Source organism: Curcuma longa, chromosome 1, assembly GCF_044706935.1.
Source record: "Curcuma longa cultivar G26 ecotype Majalengka, Jawa Barat chromosome 1, ITB_CL_G26_1.1, whole genome shotgun sequence".
Lineage (NCBI taxonomy): Eukaryota > Viridiplantae > Streptophyta > Magnoliopsida > Zingiberales > Zingiberaceae > Curcuma > Curcuma longa.
The window spans coordinates 18,058,183-18,077,778 of record NC_133861.1 but is presented as its reverse complement, the minus strand read 5'-3'; the positions used below and the strand labels follow the sequence as shown (position 1 = coordinate 18,077,778).

Below are 19,596 nucleotides of genomic sequence, written 5' to 3'. Positions count from 1 at the left end.
GAGAAAGATATACAACATCACGTTTTCGAGTTTCCTCTTCTATACGTAAATGTCTTAGTAATCTTTCAACAGAGAAGTCTTCTCCAAGATGTAGGAGTTTCTTCCTATAATCATTCCAAGATGAAGGCAATTTTGCAATAATTGCTCCAACTTGCAATGATTCAGGAACCAATATTTGTAGATCACGAAGTCTACTTACAAGGATTTGTAACTCATGAACTTGATCCATGATAGGCACATTATCAACCATACTAAATTCAAAGTATTTTAACATGATAAATTTATCCGTACCTTGTCGCTCATTATTGTATTTTTCTTCTAAAGACTTCCAAATCTCTAATGGCGATTGAATTGACATGTAGAGATCATAAAGTCTGTCTGACAAGGTGTTGAGAATGTGCCCTCGGCATGCAAAGGTGTCCTCGTCACGTTTTTTCTTCAATCGAGCAATCCTTTCCTTTTCTTCATTGGTTGCATTGTCGGCAGCATCGGGAATTGATGTAGCATTTGGATCGAGCACATAAGCAAGATTTAGTACCGAAAGAAGAAACATCATTTTATCCTTCCATCGGTTGAAGTTTGTCCCATCGAACCGATCTAATTTGACAAACTCTTGATTCATGACCTTGAAAGTACTATTTAGATCTTGAGCCATCTCCACAGAATATCTCTCTAAGATTGTTAGGTGGAAGGGTTGAGAAAGATGAATAAGAACTTGAGTATTGTAGTTTCAAGGCACGAAATCAATCGCTATCCTTAGAGAGATATTCGCCCCCACACGTAGTTGCTATGGGTTGATGACGATACTCCCCCAGGATACAATGAAACCTCTATGAATTTCTTGTCTAGCAATAACAAGAAATTCTCACACTCTTGAACTCTTAAAGAACTCTTTAGAACTCACACAATACACTAAGTAGTAGATGAGTAGAAGATGAGTTCTTGTAGTGTGTAGTGGAGGATATTTATAGATGGTATGCACCCTTCCATGCAACACACGAAGAGTTGTATCTCTTCATTATGCACCATTTCATGAAAAGAGATGCATCTTTTCATTATGCACCCTTTTCCTATTTAAATGAAATAAATAAATATTAATATTTACTTATTCACGTTAAGTATATATTGTAAAATATACTTCACAGCGGCCACGCCACCATCGCCACCCCGGCGGTGATCGCCTCCAGCACCGAGTTCCACCCGCAGTGCGTCACGAAAACCCCCACGGCATCATGATTCAGCACTTCCACCTGCGGCGCCCACGAGTTCACCACAATAATCCCCCTCTGCTTGGTCCGCTCCAAGAATCCTTCCGGCAGCAAATCATCCAAGTCCGGCTCCGACGTCGGCTGGATCACTCCCTTTATACTAGGCGGAGCCCGGATTACCCACAGGAAACGCTGGCCGCTCCTTTCCAAGCCAGTGGCAATCTGCTTCAGTTGGTCCACCGAGAACGAGCCCATGCTACCGAAACAGAGGAACATCACGCTGCCGCGTGGCTGCGCATTCAACCACGCCAAGCACGCGGGCGTATCGCCCTTTCTCTCTCCGATATCTCCGCTCGCGTCGACGACCAACGGACCGACGCAGTAGACACTCGGCATCCGACGGCCCGGAACGCACACCCCACTTCGAAGAGTCTCGATGGCCTCTGCTTCGAATTGATCGAACGAGTTGATAAGGATGGCGTCGGCGTCGGGTAAGCGATCGAGCAGGCGCAGCATCTTCTTAAACATCACGTTTTCTCGGTCCATCATTTCGCTGGGCATGTGGGAGGCGGGGACGGGGTGCGTCCCCGGGTAGTGAAGCGGTGTGTGGGCGAGGTCTCCGAAGCTGACGTCCATGGCGGCGTACATGGTCGGGAGGTAGAGGAAAAGGGAGAGAACGGAAGCACCGGAGGGAAAGAAGATGTGGATTCGGAGTCCGAGTTCGGCGATGACGTCGAGCGCATCTGTGCAGAAGAAATCGAGGACGACGGCGCGGACGTCGGATTCCTGCCGATAGGATGAGAGGAATTGGAGGAACTGGGGATTGTTCTGCCGGACCGGGTAAATGAACGTTTCGTCGGCGGATTCAACCGGAGGCCGGAGCTGATGGAAGGAGATGGAAGGATGGGAGGCGGAAACGCGGGCGACGAAGGGGTCGAAGGAGGGGTGCTTTGTGTGCGAGTGCATGAGGACGACGGCGGCGGCGAAGTCGTGCAGGACGAAGAGCTTGGCCAACTCGACCATGGGGACCACGTGGCCCATGCCGTCCACCGGATAGAACACCACTGTCGGCTTCGTCGCCATTGATCTTGAACTTTTTTACCTTAATTTTGAGGATTAGACGAACGAGATCACGAAGACGCCTGTATTTATACAGTTTGATTATGAAGAATCTCAAGCCGCCGTCTGCCACGCGACTCTCTCTCTTCTCTCTTAAAAAAATTGCGATTCCCTTTTCTTGGTCAACAATAAAATGTTTGATAGCTTTCTATGCACGTTTACATTGGAAGGAATAGTGATAACTTAACATATTTTAATAAATTTAAAAGATATTTCAAAGTAAATTTAAGTTAAACGTAATGGATTGCTAAATATAGGGCTTCGAGAAATATATTTCTAATCAAACAATTAGACAACACATAAATATTTTAAGCTTTGTTCGAGTTATTTTTGGAAATATTGGTGTCAATTCATTTTTTATGCTTTCCTGATTTTTATTTTTTAAACACATTAATATTTGTGCAAAACATTTTCAAATATCTTGAATAGATTTTGGAAAATCGTTCTATAGGTCACGCGGTGACAAGAAACAGGGTGTTTTTTCTTAATCAATCAAACTCAACTCAAGAAGAAGCAGCACGTATACATATACCCGTTTGAATAATTATGACGATAAAGTATTATATCAAAAAATATTTTATTTTTTTAAATTTATTTAGTAGGTAGAATTTGAAATAGAATTGTCCATCTCAAAATTAATAGATATAAATTAAATATTTAATATTAAAAAAGTTATCTCAAAATTGAATTGTCTATTTAGTATTAATATTTAGTAGGTCACATCAAAAGTTATCTATTTTTTAAATTTATATTTATTTGATTGGATGGCATGTGAGATTGGACTATCTATCCAACAATTGGCCTCCCTAGACACAACTAAGTGATAAGGTACATGCGATCCAAAATCTTCCTCCAAAGTTAATTGATTATCACAAAGTTGACTATGAGTGTCGGACTACGTTTTCCAAGTTTGTACTTAGCAAAAATAAAACTCGTATTTTATTAATCAGTCATTATTTTTGACATAAGGAACATGATAGAAGTCGTAGATTGAAAAAAAATGTGGAAAAGGAGAATATCGCCGTGATATTTTCTCATTCATCAACGCTACTTTAACTTGTGATCTTGTACTCTTCCAGGTCTCTAGCAATCACTTCCAGAATAGTCAGTTGCGACGACCCCCCTTCACGCCTCGCGTCCGCCGCCTTTTCCTTCATCGCCGCCGCCCGCTCCCTCAATTCCATCCCTCCCTCCGATTCCATCACCCACCTTAGCTTCGTCTCCACCTCCTCCGCCGTCACCATCTCTCTGTCGTACCCCTCCATAGCCACCGCCAATTTCATTTGATCCACCAGAAACACCTTGTTCAATCGCTGCTCCGCGTACAGCGGCCACGCCACCATAGCCACCCCCGCGGTGATCGCCTCCAACGTCGAGTTCCATCCGCAGTGCGTCACGAAACCCCCCACCGCAGCATGATTCAGCACCTCCACCTGCGGCGCCCACGACTTCACCACCATTCCCCTCTGCTTGGTCCGCTCCAAGAATCCCTCGGGCAGCAGAGCATCCAAGTCCGGCTCCGATGGAGGTTGGATCACTCCCTCACCGCTAGGAGGAGAACGGACTACCCACAGGAACCGCTGCCGGCTCCTTTCTAAGCCAGTAGCAATCTGCTTCAGCTGATCCGCCGAGAACGAGCCCATGCTACCGAAGCAGAGGAAAATCACGCTGCCGCGTGGCTGCGCATCCAACCACGCCAAGCACGCGGGCCTTTCGCCCTTTCTTTCTGCGATATCTCCGCTCGCGTCGACGACCAACGGACCGACGCAGTAGACATTCGGCATCCGACGTCCCGGAACGCACGCCCCACTTCGAAGAGTCTCGAGGGCCTCTGTTTCTAGGAGATCGAAGGAGTTGATAAGAATAGCGTCTGCATCGGGTAGGCGTCCCATCACGTGCATCATCTTCTTAAATATCACGGTTTCGCTGTTCATCAATTGGCTGGGCAGGTGGGAGGCCGGGATGGGGGGCAACCCCGGGTAGTGAAGCGGCGCGTCGCCGAGGTCTCCGAAGCTGACGTCCGTGGCGGCGACCATGGTCGGGTGGTAGATAAACAGGGCGAGGTCAGAGGCAGCGGATGAGAAGAAGAAGTGTGTTCGGAGTCCGAGCTCGGCGGTGACTTCGAGCGCGTCTGTGCAGAAGAAGTTGAGGACGACGGCGCGGACGTCGGATTCCTGGCTATAGGAAGAGAGGAATTGGAGGAACTGGGGATTGTTCGCCGGGATGGAATCAAGTAATGATTGACTTTGACCGGATGGGTCGTCGACGGATTCGGCCGGAGGCGGGAGCTGGTGGAAGGAGATGGAAGGGTTGGAGGCGGAAACTCGGGCGACGAATGGGTCGAAGGAGGGGTGCTTTGTGGGCGAGTGCATGAGGACGACGGCGGCGGCGAAGCCGTGGCGGATGAAGAGCTTGGCCAGTTCGACCATGGGCACCACGTGGCCCATGCCGGCCACTGGATACAGCACCACTGTCGGCTTCGTCATCATTGATCTTGATCCTTTTTTTATTGCCTTTATTTGTATAATTAATTGAGGGAGACGAAGGCGAAGAGTCTGTAGCATTTGCGACTGTATTTATACAGTCGGAAAGGAAAAGATGATGAAGCTGGTCAAGTCGTATGCAAAATTTGACTACGGGGCGATTGGATAACTCGTGCCGCATGCACTGACAAAGATGAGCAAGTGCACTGGATGTTTGATGTTGAATTTTTCTGCGCCGCTGAATCGATACAAAGAACTTAACGTAAGCACTTACGTAGAGGAAACAATTAGTCAACACTTTTACAGTCGAATCAGCTACGCGGCGGATTCTGATTAACCTTATGGCATAAATAATTAAAGAGTAAGTCCTTAGGTGTAAGTCAGAAAATTAATGACCAATATATAATAGACTATCTCTTTGAGTCCTCGATCACTCGGCCATCTCAATTTAAACTATCTCAATCTCTCAATATTCTCGATCAATCCAATCTGAACCATCTCGATCTCTCGGCCACTTCAATCTAGACTATCTTGATTTCTCAATCCTCTCAGCCAACTTGATCTGCACCATCTTGATCTCTCGGTCACGTCAATCTCTCGATCATCTCGATCTCTCACCCACTCTGACCTTGACCATCTCGGTCTCTCGGCCACTCCGACCTGGACCATCTCGGTCTCTCGACCATCTCACTCGACTTGCCCATTCCGATCTCGGTCACCTCGTTCACTCCATCTCTCTCGATCACTCAACTGCTCCGCAACTTGATAGTCAAACACTTAAATGACTCAGCTCCTCCATCGTTCATCCTCTCCAGATCCCTCAGTTAAGCGGACCCTCGACCCACTCGGTCTCTTCACGCCTCATCTTGACCACCGCTTCCGTCTACCATAAAAACCGCCAAAATCCTCAAGCATGTGAGTCCTACTAAGGGTTAGGATGGTTACGAGATTATCAAGCCTGATTCCCTAGATCTCTTTGTGTCTACGCATACAATCAAAAGGTAATAATAATCAGCACTGTCGAGCAACAGAGTGATTATGAGGTTAACAGACTTGGTCCCTCAAATGCCTCATGTCAAAGCTCCCTGTCAACAATTGTCAGAACTTGTCCCTTCGGTCCCGTCAGAGGTCTGTCCCAAATCAACGTATATATTCCTTCTTTTAATTATATAAACCCTCCCACATGAATGAAAGAGTTTTCTCCACAACTTCAACAACTTTATACACTTCTTTTTCTTCTTTTATCAATACTGACTTGAGCGTTGGAATTGTCTGTCAGGAATCTTCGATACTGAATTAATCCGTTCGTTCAATTTTCCCTTAGGTCTCTTCACCCGCGAGAGCAGCGGTACATAAGTTGGAGCTTTGTTGACGGGTAATTTAGCCGTCCACGACATTCAACCGGAACATAAGAAAAGTTATACCTTTATATATTTTAATGGATTTGAATAATACGTCGTATTTAATTTAAGTTAGATGTAATGGATTACTAAATATAGACCCGATAGTTTTTAGTATGACAGAATAATAAGTATTTTAAAGTTTTATTTTGATAACGAATTTATAAAAATATTAAAAATAATCCATTACATTTATTGATTCAACATATATAAAAGATAATAATTTTAACAGCATATAAAATAGTCTCAAAATCTTAATTAGAAAGGAAATGACAAAAATAATTTGAAAATTAAACCGTTATCGGTTATAAATCTGAACGATTTAATAAATTATAAATCTCATAACTTCCTCAGCCGGTCTCCGACCGCGATTTGACCAGAAATCAGTCGCAATTTAGTCCACAATGGCCGCGTATTGGGTTCGCCAGTTTCCGACCGAATTCGATCAGATTCTAGCCACAATCCGACCGGAATCCGGTGCCGATCGGCGCGCCGACGAGTGGCGCGTCGACCAAGCCCAGGGCGGCGGTCTCCGGTGGCCAGACGGCGTGGCGACAGCAGTCGGAGCGGCTGGAGGTCAGGGGTGTCGTGCACGATTCACGTAAATCCCCGTCGCGCAGCATAGAATATATATATATATATATATATATATATATATATATATACACACTGCGCGCCGTGCCTACGTGACCCCGTCCTCGACTTCTCCCACCCACGCCCACTGCCGCCGTGATTTCATCGCCGTTCGACCATCTCCGGCCGTCGAATCGGGCCCAATCGACGCGCCACTCGCCGATCGACGCGCCGACGAGTGGCGCGTCGATCGGGCCCGATCCGGCGGCCGGAGATGGTCGGACGGCGATGAAATCGCGACTGCAGTGGGCGTAGGTGGGAGAGCGGTGGATTCCGGCCAAATTCGCCGCGTCCGACCACCGGCGGCCGCCAGACCGACGGCGATCGACGCGTCGGCGAGTGGCGCGCCGATCGGGCCTGGTCCGGCTGCTGGAGGTGTCCGGACGGCGAAATGGGAGCGGCAACAATGGGCGTGGGTCGGGTGGTACGTACGGATCGCGGATGAGAACGTCACGCAGTATATCATCTCTATATATATATATATTTAAAATAACGTGTTACAGACATTATTGCTATTTTAGATATTCTTGATTAACACAAGGCCCACGATGGCAATGGCAGATTGAAAAAAAAAATGTGGAAAAGGAGAAAATCGCCATGATATTTTCTCATTCGTCAAAGCTAGTTTAACTTGAACTCTTCGAAGTCTTTGGCAATCAATTCCAGCATAGATAGTTGCGACGACCCCCCTTCACGCCTCGCCTCCGCCGCCTTTTCCTTCATCGCCACCGCCCGCTCCCTCAATTCCATCCCTCCCTCCGATTCCATCACCCACCTTAGCTTCGTCTCCACCTCCTCCGCCGTCACCATCTCTCTGTCGTACCCCTCCATAGCCACCGCCAATTTCATCTGATCCACCAGAAACACCTTGTTCAATCGCTGCTCCGCGTACAGCGGCCACGCCACCATCGCCACCCCGGCGGTGATCGCCTCCAGCGTCGAGTTCCACCCGCAGTGCGTCACGAAACCCCCCACCGCAGCATGATTCAGCACGTCCACCTGCGGCGCCCACGACTTCACCACCATTCCCCTCTTCTTGGTCCTCTCCAAGAATCCCTCCGGCAGCAGAGCATCCAAGTCCGGATCCGAGTGAGGCAGGATCATTCCCGCACCACTTGGAGGAGCTCGGACTACCCACAGGAACCGCTGCTCGCTCCTTTCTAATCCAGTAGCAATCTGCTTCAGCTGATCCACCGAGAACGAGCCCATGCTGCCGAAACAGAGGAACATCACGCTGCCGCGTGGCTGCGCATCCAACCAGGCCAAGCACGCGGGCCTTTCGCCCTTTCTTTCTGCGATATCTCTGCTCGCGTCGACGACCAACGGACCGACGCAGTAGACATTCGGCATCCGACGGCCCGGAACGCACACCCCACTTCGAAGAGTCTCGACGGCCTCTGCTTCGAACTGATCGAACGAGTTGATAAGGATGGCGTCGGCGTCGGGTAAACGATCGAACATGCGCACCATCTTCTTAAACATCACGTTTTCTCGTTCCATCATGTGGATGGGCATGTGGGAGGCCGGGATAGGGGGCATCCCCGGGTAGTGAAGCGGCGCGTCGCCGAGGTCTCCGAAGCTGACGTCCATGGTAGAGTACATGGTCGGGAGGTAGAGGAAAACGGCGAGATCGGAGGCACCGGAAGAGAAGAAGAAGTGGGTGCGGAGTCGGAGCTCAGCGGTGACGTCTAGAGCGTCTGCGCAAAACCAGTCTAGAATGACGGCACGGACGTCGGAGTTCCGGCGATAGGAAGAGAGGAATTGGAGGAGCTGGGGGTTGTTCGGCTGCACGGAGTCAAGTAATCGTTGACCGGCTGGGTCGGCGACGGAGCCAGTCGGCGGCGGGAGCTGGTGAAAGGTGATGGAAGGGTGGGTGGCGGAAACGCCAGCGATGAAGGGGTCGAAGGAGGGGTGCTTGAGGGGGGAGTGCATGAGGACGACGGCGGCGTCGAAGTCGTGGCGGATGAAGAGCTTGGCCAGCTCGACCATGGGCACCAAGTGGCCCATGCCGGTCACTGGATACAGCACCACTGTCGGCTTCATCGCCATTGATCTTGAACTTTTATTTTTTACCTAAATTTGTACGATTAGATGAGGGAGATGAGGACGGAGGGAGGCTGTAGAATTTGCGACTTTATTTGTAGAGTCGGATGATGAAGCTGATAAGTCGTCTAATTTGAATAAACAATTGACAAAGATGAGCACGATGTTTGAAGTTGAATTCACTGCGCCGCTGAATCAACGTAAGCAGTTACGTCGAGCAAACAATTAGTCAATACTTTTACATTGTAAGGAGGGAAAAATTACAACTTTATACTTCCGATCAAATCGATTTAAACCGCTGATCGAATCGCTGATCGAATCGAAGACTTCGGATCAAGTTGGCTACTCTATAAGTCAATTCTTTTCAAATCAAATTCAAGTTTGGTCCGTCAGATATAAATTCTAATTTGCAGTTGTTGAAATGTCCATCATCTAAGGAAGCGTTTGCTGAAGCGGAAATGAAAAAAAAAATGTCCTTTTACTTTTTATTTAAATATAATTGGTAATTAATAACTCTTCTTATTTTTCTCCTTTTTTTTCCTCTATCTTTTCTAATATTAGTGGGGTTTTGTCAAGATTTGTCTTAGCTCTCTTCTAATCTTTTCCTTAAGTATTTTCATATCCGTTTGAAGATTTTTACACTCCATGTTTAAAAATTAACTCCCTTAAAGTTTGATATAATAAATGCTGATCTTGTTTGAAGTTTGACTTGAAGAAAGTTGACCTCATTGAAACCCAACCTAAAGGAACCTCGACCTAAAAGAAATTTGATCAATCCAAGACAGATTTGAAGAAAAATCGACTCAATCGATATTCAATTGGCCAAAAGTACTTGGTCATGATTATTTTATTAAATCATCCAATCTTTTCACATGAGACAGGATTAATAATTATGAATTTTACTTGCTATATTATAGATATTTCATATATAATCAACATTAATTAATATTATATTATAATAATTATAATTTTATAATTGTTATAATAATGTTAAGAAAAAACATTTTGAGGTAAAAATGGACCGAGATGACGTGGAATGTTATTTTGATAATAAATAAAAAATATCTTGTTTTAATTACTCCAATAAAAAAATGTTTTTATATGTTTATAGATATTAAGGTTCGTTCAAGTTAATTTTGGAAATATTAGTGTCAATTATTTTTTTTTGTGCTTTGTAAATTTTTTAAAAATAGATATTAATATTTGTATGAAACATTAACTTCAAAGATAATTTTTTGAATCAATTGACAGGCTTGACGGACAGTTAACTTCAAATATAATCAGATTGGCTTGACAGACCACTAAAAAAAATATTTGGGCCATTATATTTGCATGATTTATTAATATTTTTTTAATATCTGTAAGTATTTTCAGTTTTTTTTAATCAATTGCTCACCGAAAGATAGTCTAACATAAGAACCTTAAATAATGGTACAATCAATACACTGACTGCTAAAACTACGTAACAGTCCCGAGTGTTTTCATGGATCTTGTTGAATTGTTCCCTTCAATGTTGTGTTGTTTTCTGGCATATTGTTTTTTTTAAACCTCGTTGCTCTTTTTAAATCTCATCCTAAAATAATAGTGTGAGATTTATGATATGACTAAATCGAGCACTTACATAATTAGTCCAATCGTAAAAGTTTGATATCTAAATTATTTAAAAAATTTAATAATGACCTGGGGGCTATGGTATAATGATAAGATATTTTCGTGGTATCATATATCAAATTTTAAATACAACGTATTATGAATTAATTTTCTCAAATGGGATTTGAAATATTTGCTATGAAGCAATATGTTATTTATAATTTTTGATTTATCTTAACGACTAATAAAATTTTTTTCATAGACTATATCGAATTGCTTTAAGATTAGTCGGTTCTATATGATGAATACATGAAATTATATATATATATATATAATAACATTGTTACATCTTATGGGATATCTTTGACAGCAACAATCGCAAAAAGCATGTTTGAGTTTGATATTTGCCATTAGGAAGTGAGGGACGGAGAGTAAAATATATGGGATTTTCATCGTCAGGTTGAGTTTGTCTTCACGCATAAACAGGAATTTATTGATTATAATTTTTCATAAACGCTAAATAAATAAATACATAATTATAAAACTGTTTTTTCTAAATAACAAATAAAAAAATAGTCAGTATTACTATTTCTCATTATAGTCATATATATCTGGATAAAATTTTAATATATCATTAATTTGATTAGGATAGATAAATATTTACATATGTCAAATATTATTAGAAGACGTCATATATTTGTTGAAATTTAGTTATGTATAATTAATTACTTCAGTAAAGTGGAATCCACCGCACTAGTAACTCTACACGATAGATTCTACGATCATCGAAGTAAATTGTATAATTAATTACAAATCTTATATTGATGTGCATAGTTATGATCTTCTAAAATAGATAAAATCTCATAAGTATTTCTTTTTAGATTGGTTATATAATAGTAACGAGTTACTAATAGATAATGTCTTTTAATTTTTTTTAAGCATGAGATTTAGAGGGTCCAGAAGACTTTCAATAGAAGAATGTTCGAGTTTCATTCAATATTTATTGAAATATCAATTGCATAGGGTAATATTTGATTTCTTTCCACATTCAATTGTTAATTGCATTTATTGAGTTTTAAAAAATATAATATTAAATTTCTTACATAACCTCTGTAGAAATTCACTTCTTTCACTTTAACAATAACCTTCATTAAAAATTCAACACTAATAATTTATATAATAGTCAGTCATGTGATATGGTTTAAAGAACTACTGCACTCTCATTTCAGCTACTGTCCTCTCATGTTTCTATAATAAATGGATCATTACAAGTGCTCTACGATCTATCTCGGTGTTCAATAATTTTTTTTTATAAAATCGAATCGATAATTTTTAAAATTAAAAATTGAATATTGAGATGATCTTAAAAAAATATTATGTGATGGTGAATGTCAATGTGTTTTTTTCTAAACAATTAGAATTTAAAGTAAATATGAGCCGTGTTTGAATAACTAATGATTTTGAAGGGTCCCATTAAGAGTCATCTTTATTTTTTAGATTTGTTTGATTAGATGGCATGTGAGATTGGATCGTTTATTTCAAAATTAATCGATATAAATTAAATAACTCATATAAATAAATAATAATAAAGAATTAAATCATGATCTCTCTAGACACAACCCAAGTGATAAGGTACGTGCGATGCAAACAAGAGCATCCAAAGTTAATTTCCGACCAGGACATTTGAACAAGAATATATGTGATATTCAAGATCAATTTTCAATCAGTGCATTTGCCCAACATAATTGATCATAACAAAGTTGCAGAAGATCATAACAAAGTTGACTATGAGTGTCGGCTACGCTTTCCAAATTTAGACTTACCGAAAATACAACTCGTATTTTATTAACCAGTCATTATTTTTGGCATAACGACCATGATAGAAGTCGTAGATTGAAAAACAATGTGGAAAAGGAGAATATCGCCATGATATTATCTCATTCATCAACTCTACTTTGACTTGTAGTCTTCCAGGTCTCTAGCAATCACTTCCAGCATAGCCAGTTGCGACGACCCCCCTTCACGCCTCGCCTCCGCCGCCTTTTCCTTCATCGCCGCCGCCCGCTCCCTCAATTCCATCCCTCCCTCCGATTCCATCACCCACCTTAGCTTCGTCTCCACCTCCTCCGCCGTCACCATCTCTCTGTCGTACCCCTCCATAGCCACCGCCAATTTCATCTGATCCACCAGAAACACCTTGTTCAATCGCTGCTCCGCGTACAGCGGCCACGCCACCATCGCCACCCCGGCGGTGATCGCCTCCAGCGTCGAGTTCCACCCGCAGTGCGTCACGAAACCCCCCACCGCAGCATGATTCAGCACCTCCACCTGCGGCGCCCACGACTTCACCACCATCCCCCTCTGCTGGGTCCGCTCCAAGAATCCCTCCGGCAGCAGAGCATCCAAGTCCGGCTCCGATGGAGGCAGGATCACTCCCTCACCGCTAGGAGGACCCCGGACTACCCACAGGAACCGCTGCCCGCTCCTTTCTAAGCCAGTAGCAATCTGCTTCAGCTGATCCACCGAGAACGAGCCCATGCTACCGAAACAGAGGAACATCACGCTGCCGCGTGGCTGCGCATCCAACCACGCCAAGCACGCGGGCCTTTCGCCCTTTCTTTCTCCGATATCTCCGCTCGCGTCGACGACCAACGGACCGACGCAGTAGACATTCGGCATCCGACGGCCCGGAACGCACACCCCACTTCGAAGAGTCTCGACGGCCGCTGCTTCGAAGTGATCGAACGAGTTTATAAGTATGGCGTCGGCGTCGGGTAAACGATCGAACATGCTCACTATCTTCTTAAACATCGCGTTTTCGCGTTTCATCAGGTGGCTGGGCATGTGGGAGGCCGGGATGGGGGGCATCCCCGGGTAGTGAAGCGGCGCATCGCCGAGGTCTCCGAAGCTGACGTCCATGGCAGAGTACATGGTGGGGACGTAGAGGAAAACGCCTAGAACGGAGGCCCCGGAAGAGAAGAAGAAGTGGGTGCGGAGTCGGAGCTCGGCGGTGACTTCGAGCGCGTCTGTGCAGAAGACATCGAGGACGACGGCGCGGACGTCGGTTTCCTGGCTATAGGAAGAGAGGAATTGGAGGAACTGAGGATTGTTCGCCCGGAAGGAATCAAGTAACGATTGAATTTGACCGGATGGATCGTCGACGGATTCCGCCGGAGGCGGGAGCTGGTGGAAGGAGATGGAAGGGTGGGAGGCGGAAACTCGGGCGACGAATGGGTCGAAGGAGGGGTGCTTTGTGGGCGAGTGCATGAGGACGACGGCGGCGTCGAAGCCGTGGCGGATGAAGAGCTTGGCCAGTTCGACCATGGGCACCACGTGGCCCATGCCGGCCACTGGATACAGCACCACTGTCGGCTTCATCATCTTGATCTTTTTTTACTACCTTTATTTGGAGAATTGAATGAGGGAAACGAAGATCTGCAGCATTTGCAACTGTATTTATATAGTCGGATGATGAAGCTGCTCATAGTCGCATGCCATTTGACTACTAAATTGGATCACTCGTGACGCATGTAGTAACTAAGATGAGCAACTGATTGAAGTTGAATTTTTCTGCGCCGCTGAATCTACGCCGCTGAATCGGTACAACGAATTGAACGTAAGCACTTACGTGGAGGAAACAATTAGTCAACACTTTACATTAAGAAGAGGGAAAAGTTACAACTTTTATATATTTTAACGGATTTGAAAGATACGTCTACCCTCCGATTCCATCGCCCACCTTAGCTTCGTCTCCACCTCCATCGCCACCGCCAATTTTACGTCTATATATAATATTTCAAATTTCAATCAATACATTTATCCAACGTAATTGAATTATCACAAAGTGACTATGATTGTCGGACGCTTTCCAAATTTATTCTTATCGAAAATAAAACTCGTATTTTATTAATCAGTCAGGACCATGATTGAAAAACAAATGTGCAAAAGAAGAATATCGCCACGATATTATCTCATTCATCAACGCTACTTTGACTCGTAGTCTTGTACTCTTCCAGGTCTCTAGCAATCACTTTCAGCATAGCCAGTTGCGACGACCCCCCTTCACGCCTCGCCTCCGCCGCCTTTTCCATCATCGCCGCCGCCCGCTCCCTCAATTCCATCCCTCCCTCCGATTCCATCACCCACCTTAGCTTCGTCTCCACCTCCTCCGCCGTCACCATCTCTCTGTCGTACCCCTCCATAGCCACCGCCAATTTCATCTGTTCCACCAGAAACACCTTGTTCAATCGCTGCTCCGCGTACAGCGGCCACGCCACCATCGCCACCCCGGCGGTGATCGCCTCCAGCGTCGAGTTCCACCCGCAGTGCGTCACGAAACCCCCCACCGCAGCATGATTCAGCACCTCCACCTGCGGCGCTCACGACTTCACCACCATCCCCCTCTTCTTGGTCCGCTCCAAGAATCCCTCGGGCAGCAGAGCATCCAAGTCCGGCTCCAATGGAGGCAGGATCACTCCCTCACCGCTAGGAGGAGCCCGGACTACCCACAGGAACCGCTGCCCGCTCCTTTCTAAGCCAGTAGCAATCTGCTTCAGCTGATCCGCCGAGAACGAGCCCATGCTACCGAAGCAGAGGAAAATCACGCTGCCGCGTGGCTGTGCATCCAACCACGCCAAGCACGCGGGCCTTTCGCCCTTTCTTTCTGCGATATCTCCGCTCGCGTCGACGACCAACGGACCGACGCAGTAGACATTCGGCATCCGACGTCCCGGAACGCACGCCCCACTTCGAAGAGTCTCGAGGGCCTCTGTTTCTAGGAGATCGAAGGAGTTGATAAGAATAGCGTCTGCATCGGGTAGGCGTCCTAACACGTGCATCATCTTCTTAAATATCACGGTTTCGCGGTTCATCAATTGGCTGGGCAGGTGGGAGGCCGGGATGGGGGGCATCCCCGGGTAGTGAAGCGGCGCGTCGCCGAGGTCTCCGAAGCTGACGTCCGTGGCGGCGACCATGGTCGGGTGGTAGATAAACACGGCGAGGTCAGAGGCACCGGATGAGAAGAAGAAGTGTGTTCGGAGTCGAAGCTCGGCGGTGACTTCGAGCGCGTCTGTGCAGAAGAAGTCGAGGACGACGGCGCGGACGTCGGATTCCTGGCTATAGGAAGAGAGGAATTGGAGGAACTGGGGATTATTCGCCGGGATGGAATCAAGTAATGATTGAACATGATCGGATGGGTCGTCGACGGATTCGGCCGGAGGCGGGAGCTGGTGGAAGGAGATGGAAGGGTTGGAGGCGGAAACTCGGGCGACGAATGGGTCGAAGGAGGGGTGCTTTGTGGGCGAGTGCATAAGGACGACGGCGGCGTCGAAGCCGTGGCGGATGAAGAGCTTGGCCAGTTCGACCATGGGCACCACGTGGCCCATGCCGGGCACTGGATACAGCACCACTGTCGGCTTCATCGCCATTAATCTTTTTTTATTACCTTTGTTTGGAGAATTGAATGAGAGAAACGAGAAAGACGAAGAGTCCGCAGCATTTGTGACTGTATTTATAGTCGGATGATGAAGCTGGTCAAGTCGTATGCAATTTGGACTACTAAGCGATTGGATGACTCCTGACGCATGTAGTAGCCAAGATGAGCCAGTGCACTGGATGGGATGTTTCAAGGTGATTTTTTCTACGCCGCTGAATAGGTACAACGAATTTCACGTAAGCACTTACGTGGAGGAAACAATTAGTTAACACTTTTACATTCGGAGGAGGAAAAATTACAACTTTCATATATTTTAACGGATTTAGAAGATAGTCTTATTTAATTTAAGTTAAATATAAGTAATTATGTATGATAGAATAATAATTATTTTTAAAGTTCATTTTAATAACGAATTTATTAAAAACTTAAAAAATAAAATTGAACCATTACAAATTACATCCGATAATTATTTATAAATATCTAAATAAATTTTAATTTGATAAATTTAGATCCTATAATTTAATCTGAGTTTAAAATTATAAATTTTGAAAAATATCATAATTTTTTTTTTTTTTGTAGTTCTAGACATCACCATCATATCACAACTGTGTTGACAAGTACAGCCTAATTGAGTAGACTATCGAGCGAACACGATTATGTTGCTTAATACAACCTCTTTTCATATCTGCTGATGGATGTCTTCAATTGATCGAAGATGATCGTGTTAAAAAAAAAAAATTAAATCGTATTCAACTTTAGATTTTTCTTCATTAGATAGCAACAAAGACAGTTATTTGATGTTAGGGCTGCTCTGTTTTTGTATTAATTTTCATCTATCTTGTTAAACTTTTCCCTTCGTTATTTTCTGGTATATATATTTTTAAAATACATGGTTGCTTTTTTAAAATCTCATCATTAACTAATAGTGTAAGATTAAAAAGTTTACTGATTCATTTATAGGTATGTTTCAAATAACAGTTTTAAATATTCCTGTCACAAATTTGTCATAACAATAAAATTTTAAAATAGAAGATTAAATGATCACAATCACCCATTATGTATGATTTAATCTTAACTTTAAAAAGTTTACTGTGACAAATTTATGATAGAAATTTATTGTGATAAGAAGTTTTATTTTTCAAATAACGTGCTTTATTTTTCAAATAACGTGTTGTACCTGACCCAAAAAACAAACTCGTATAGTATTAATCAGTCATTATTTTTGACATGACACAAGGCCCATGATAGAAATCGCAGATTGAAAAAAAACAAATGTGGAAAAGGAGAAGATCGCCATGATATTTCTGATTTGTCAACGCTAGTTTGACTTGAACTCTTCAAGGTCTTTGGAAATCACTTCCAGCATAGCCAGTTGCGACGACCACCCTTTACGCCTCGTCTCCGCTGCCTTTTCCTTCATCGCCGCCGCCCTCTCCCTCAATTCCCTTCCACCCTCCGATTCCATCGCTCACCTTAGCTTCGTCTCCACCTCCATGGCCACGGACAATTTCATCTGATCCACCAGAAACACCTTGTTCAATCGCTGCTCCGCGTACAGCGGCCACGCCACCATCGCCACCCCGCCGCGATCGCCTTCAGCGTCGAATTCCACCCGCAGTGCTTCACGAAACCCCCCACCGCAGCATGATTTAGCACTTCCACCTGCGGCGCCCACGACTTCACCACCATCCCCCTCTGCTTGGTCCTCTCCAAGAATCCCTCCGGCAGCAGAGCATCCAAGTCCGTATCCGACGGAGGCAAGATCATTCCCGCACCACTTGGAGGAGCTCGGACTACCCACAGGAACCGCTGCTGGCTCCTTTCTAATCCAGTAGCAATCTGCTTCAGCTGATCCACCGAGAACGAGCCCAACTCAACCATGGCACCACGTCGCCCATGCCGTCCACTGGATAGAAACACCACGGTCGGCTTCGTCGACATTGATTTTGAACTTTGTTCTCAATTTGGAGGATTAGATGAAGCAGAGAAAGAAGAAGAGGCGGTAGCATTTCCAAACTGTTTATCGTGTAAGACTGGTCAAAATTCGTGTGTTGCTGGACGATTATGCGTCCTTTAGTTTTCATAGACATATAATAATTTTTAATCAACCTCATGTACGTTATATAATTTTAAAAAATATATTTAAAAAATAAACCTTTTGCATAAAAATAGGTAACAAAGTATTGTAAATTTTATTATACATTTTAAAATAACTTTAAAATGTATTTTATTTTCAAAAATATAGATCAAATTGATATATTACAATGAAAGTATTTTTTAAAAAACAATAAGTGAAAAATATAAATAATAAATTAATAACTTTGTTAAAACTAATTTATTATTGTTATTTTAAATGGTCATAAATGAGCCCTAGCAAATGGATGATTGATGAATCGCATTATATGGTCATAAATGGTAAAACCAATAACATATAAATGGTCATTTGGTGGTCAATTTATTAATAGTTTGTCTTATGGCATCTCCTCTAAATAAATTTTTTTTTATATGTCATAATTTTTTGTTCTCTTCTCAATAAAAAAACATTTCAATAATAAGTCCTACGTTAACAAAACACACATCTTTATTTATTATTTATTATTTTATTATTAATTAATGCTTTATCAAGTGATCCCATCACATGAGAGAAAACATAATTTAAAATTTTCACGGCTCTTAAACTAAAAACCTCTCACCTCAACTCTATAATAGTTCAATTTTTTTTCCCAACTTTTTTATTTCATAAAAATTCCCAAAAATTTTAACTTTTTTGTTCATAAATTTCTTCAAAAACTTTAAGTTACGTCTATAATAGTTCAAATCTTTTTGTTCAACTTTTTTATTTCATGAATTTCCCCAAAAATTTTACGTCTATAATAGTTCAAATTTTTTATTCACTTTTTTATTTCATAAATTTCTTTACAATTTTTACATTGGGGATGTCCTTATTCTTGCAAAACTTTCGCTGTACTTAGCCAATAACTTACAAAGTAGGTAGTTTTTTATTGTTCGAAACAAAAAGTTGGAGGAGTTTTCTTTCTTCTTTACCCCGATGCCATCATTGAGGTGAAATGGAAGTTAAGTGGCGTATGAGATATGATTAATGTTGGACAATTTTAAGCGATCTTCATTCAAAAAATGATTGAAGAAATTTATCGGAGTTATTAAATAGTCTTAATTAAAATAATAAAACAAAATCAGATTTATCTATATATCCCCAAACTGATGATTTAAAATTACTAGGCTGAACTGATTAGGTCGAGTTGTAGAATTATTTGAGTTGTTGAGTGCTCAAGAGGATCGTGTTACTGTCTCTTGTCCGAACTCGAGTTGAACATTGTTGGTCGAATATTGTTAAGTATTTCCGAGTGGTACGTTGAGTACTCTAAGTTGTACACTGAGTATCCTTGCACGAGCCCGAGCACACCTTATTTGCAGCTTCTTATCTATTCAGCCGTTAATTAATTGTTGAAAAAATATGAAAAAAAAATAGTGGATGAAAGAAAACTCCATTGTGAATGACATTGAAAGTTGATTGACTTAGCATTGAAGGTTTATAGAAGAGGACACTTCATGAACCATCTTACAATTAATTAAAACTAGCATTTATTTGGGCTAGCTCAACATCGTTAATCATTAAAAAAAAAAATTCCATATTATAATAATCATTAGGAAGAAACACTAAAAAT

The 19,596-nt window shown here is 43.2% G+C and overlaps 5 protein-coding genes and 1 pseudogene across 5 annotated transcripts in view; all 6 read right to left on the bottom strand.

Moving 5' to 3' along the window:
• LOC141825289 (anthocyanidin 5,3-O-glucosyltransferase-like) overlaps positions 1-2,291 on the bottom strand; it is a 34,351-nt gene extending 32,060 nt beyond the window's left edge. The window contains exon 1 of the mRNA XM_074712679.1: positions 1,359-2,291. Within this exon, the coding sequence (XP_074568780.1) occupies positions 1,359-2,291 (933 nt within the window). The remainder of the gene's footprint in view (positions 1-1,358) is intronic.
• A 952-nt stretch (positions 2,292-3,243) lies between these two features.
• LOC141832828 (anthocyanidin 5,3-O-glucosyltransferase-like) lies at positions 3,244-4,897 on the bottom strand. The gene has a single exon (XM_074720205.1). The coding sequence runs from the start codon at positions 4,889-4,891 to the stop codon at positions 3,380-3,382; it is 1,512 nt and encodes a 503-aa protein (XP_074576306.1). The 5' UTR covers positions 4,892-4,897; the 3' UTR covers positions 3,244-3,379.
• Positions 4,898-7,382: 2,485 nt separating this feature from the next.
• On the bottom strand, positions 7,383-8,922 carry LOC141814409 (anthocyanidin 5,3-O-glucosyltransferase-like). Its single transcript, XM_074702375.1, has one exon. It carries the CDS (start codon positions 8,890-8,892, stop codon positions 7,465-7,467), a length of 1,428 nt encoding a protein of 475 aa, XP_074558476.1. The 5' UTR covers positions 8,893-8,922; the 3' UTR covers positions 7,383-7,464.
• A 3,366-nt stretch (positions 8,923-12,288) lies between these two features.
• Positions 12,289-13,885, bottom strand: LOC141846865 (anthocyanidin 5,3-O-glucosyltransferase-like). The gene has a single exon (XM_074734895.1). It carries the CDS (start codon positions 13,855-13,857, stop codon positions 12,427-12,429), a length of 1,431 nt encoding a protein of 476 aa, XP_074590996.1. The 5' UTR covers positions 13,858-13,885; the 3' UTR covers positions 12,289-12,426.
• A 531-nt stretch (positions 13,886-14,416) lies between these two features.
• Positions 14,417-15,944, bottom strand: LOC141844462 (anthocyanidin 5,3-O-glucosyltransferase-like). The gene has a single exon (XM_074732511.1). It carries the CDS (start codon positions 15,900-15,902, stop codon positions 14,856-14,858), a length of 1,047 nt encoding a protein of 348 aa, XP_074588612.1. The 5' UTR covers positions 15,903-15,944; the 3' UTR covers positions 14,417-14,855.
• A 1,284-nt stretch (positions 15,945-17,228) lies between these two features.
• LOC141825278 (UDP-glycosyltransferase 1-like) lies at positions 17,229-17,851 on the bottom strand (annotated as a pseudogene).
• Positions 17,852-19,596: the final 1,745 nt, after the last annotated feature.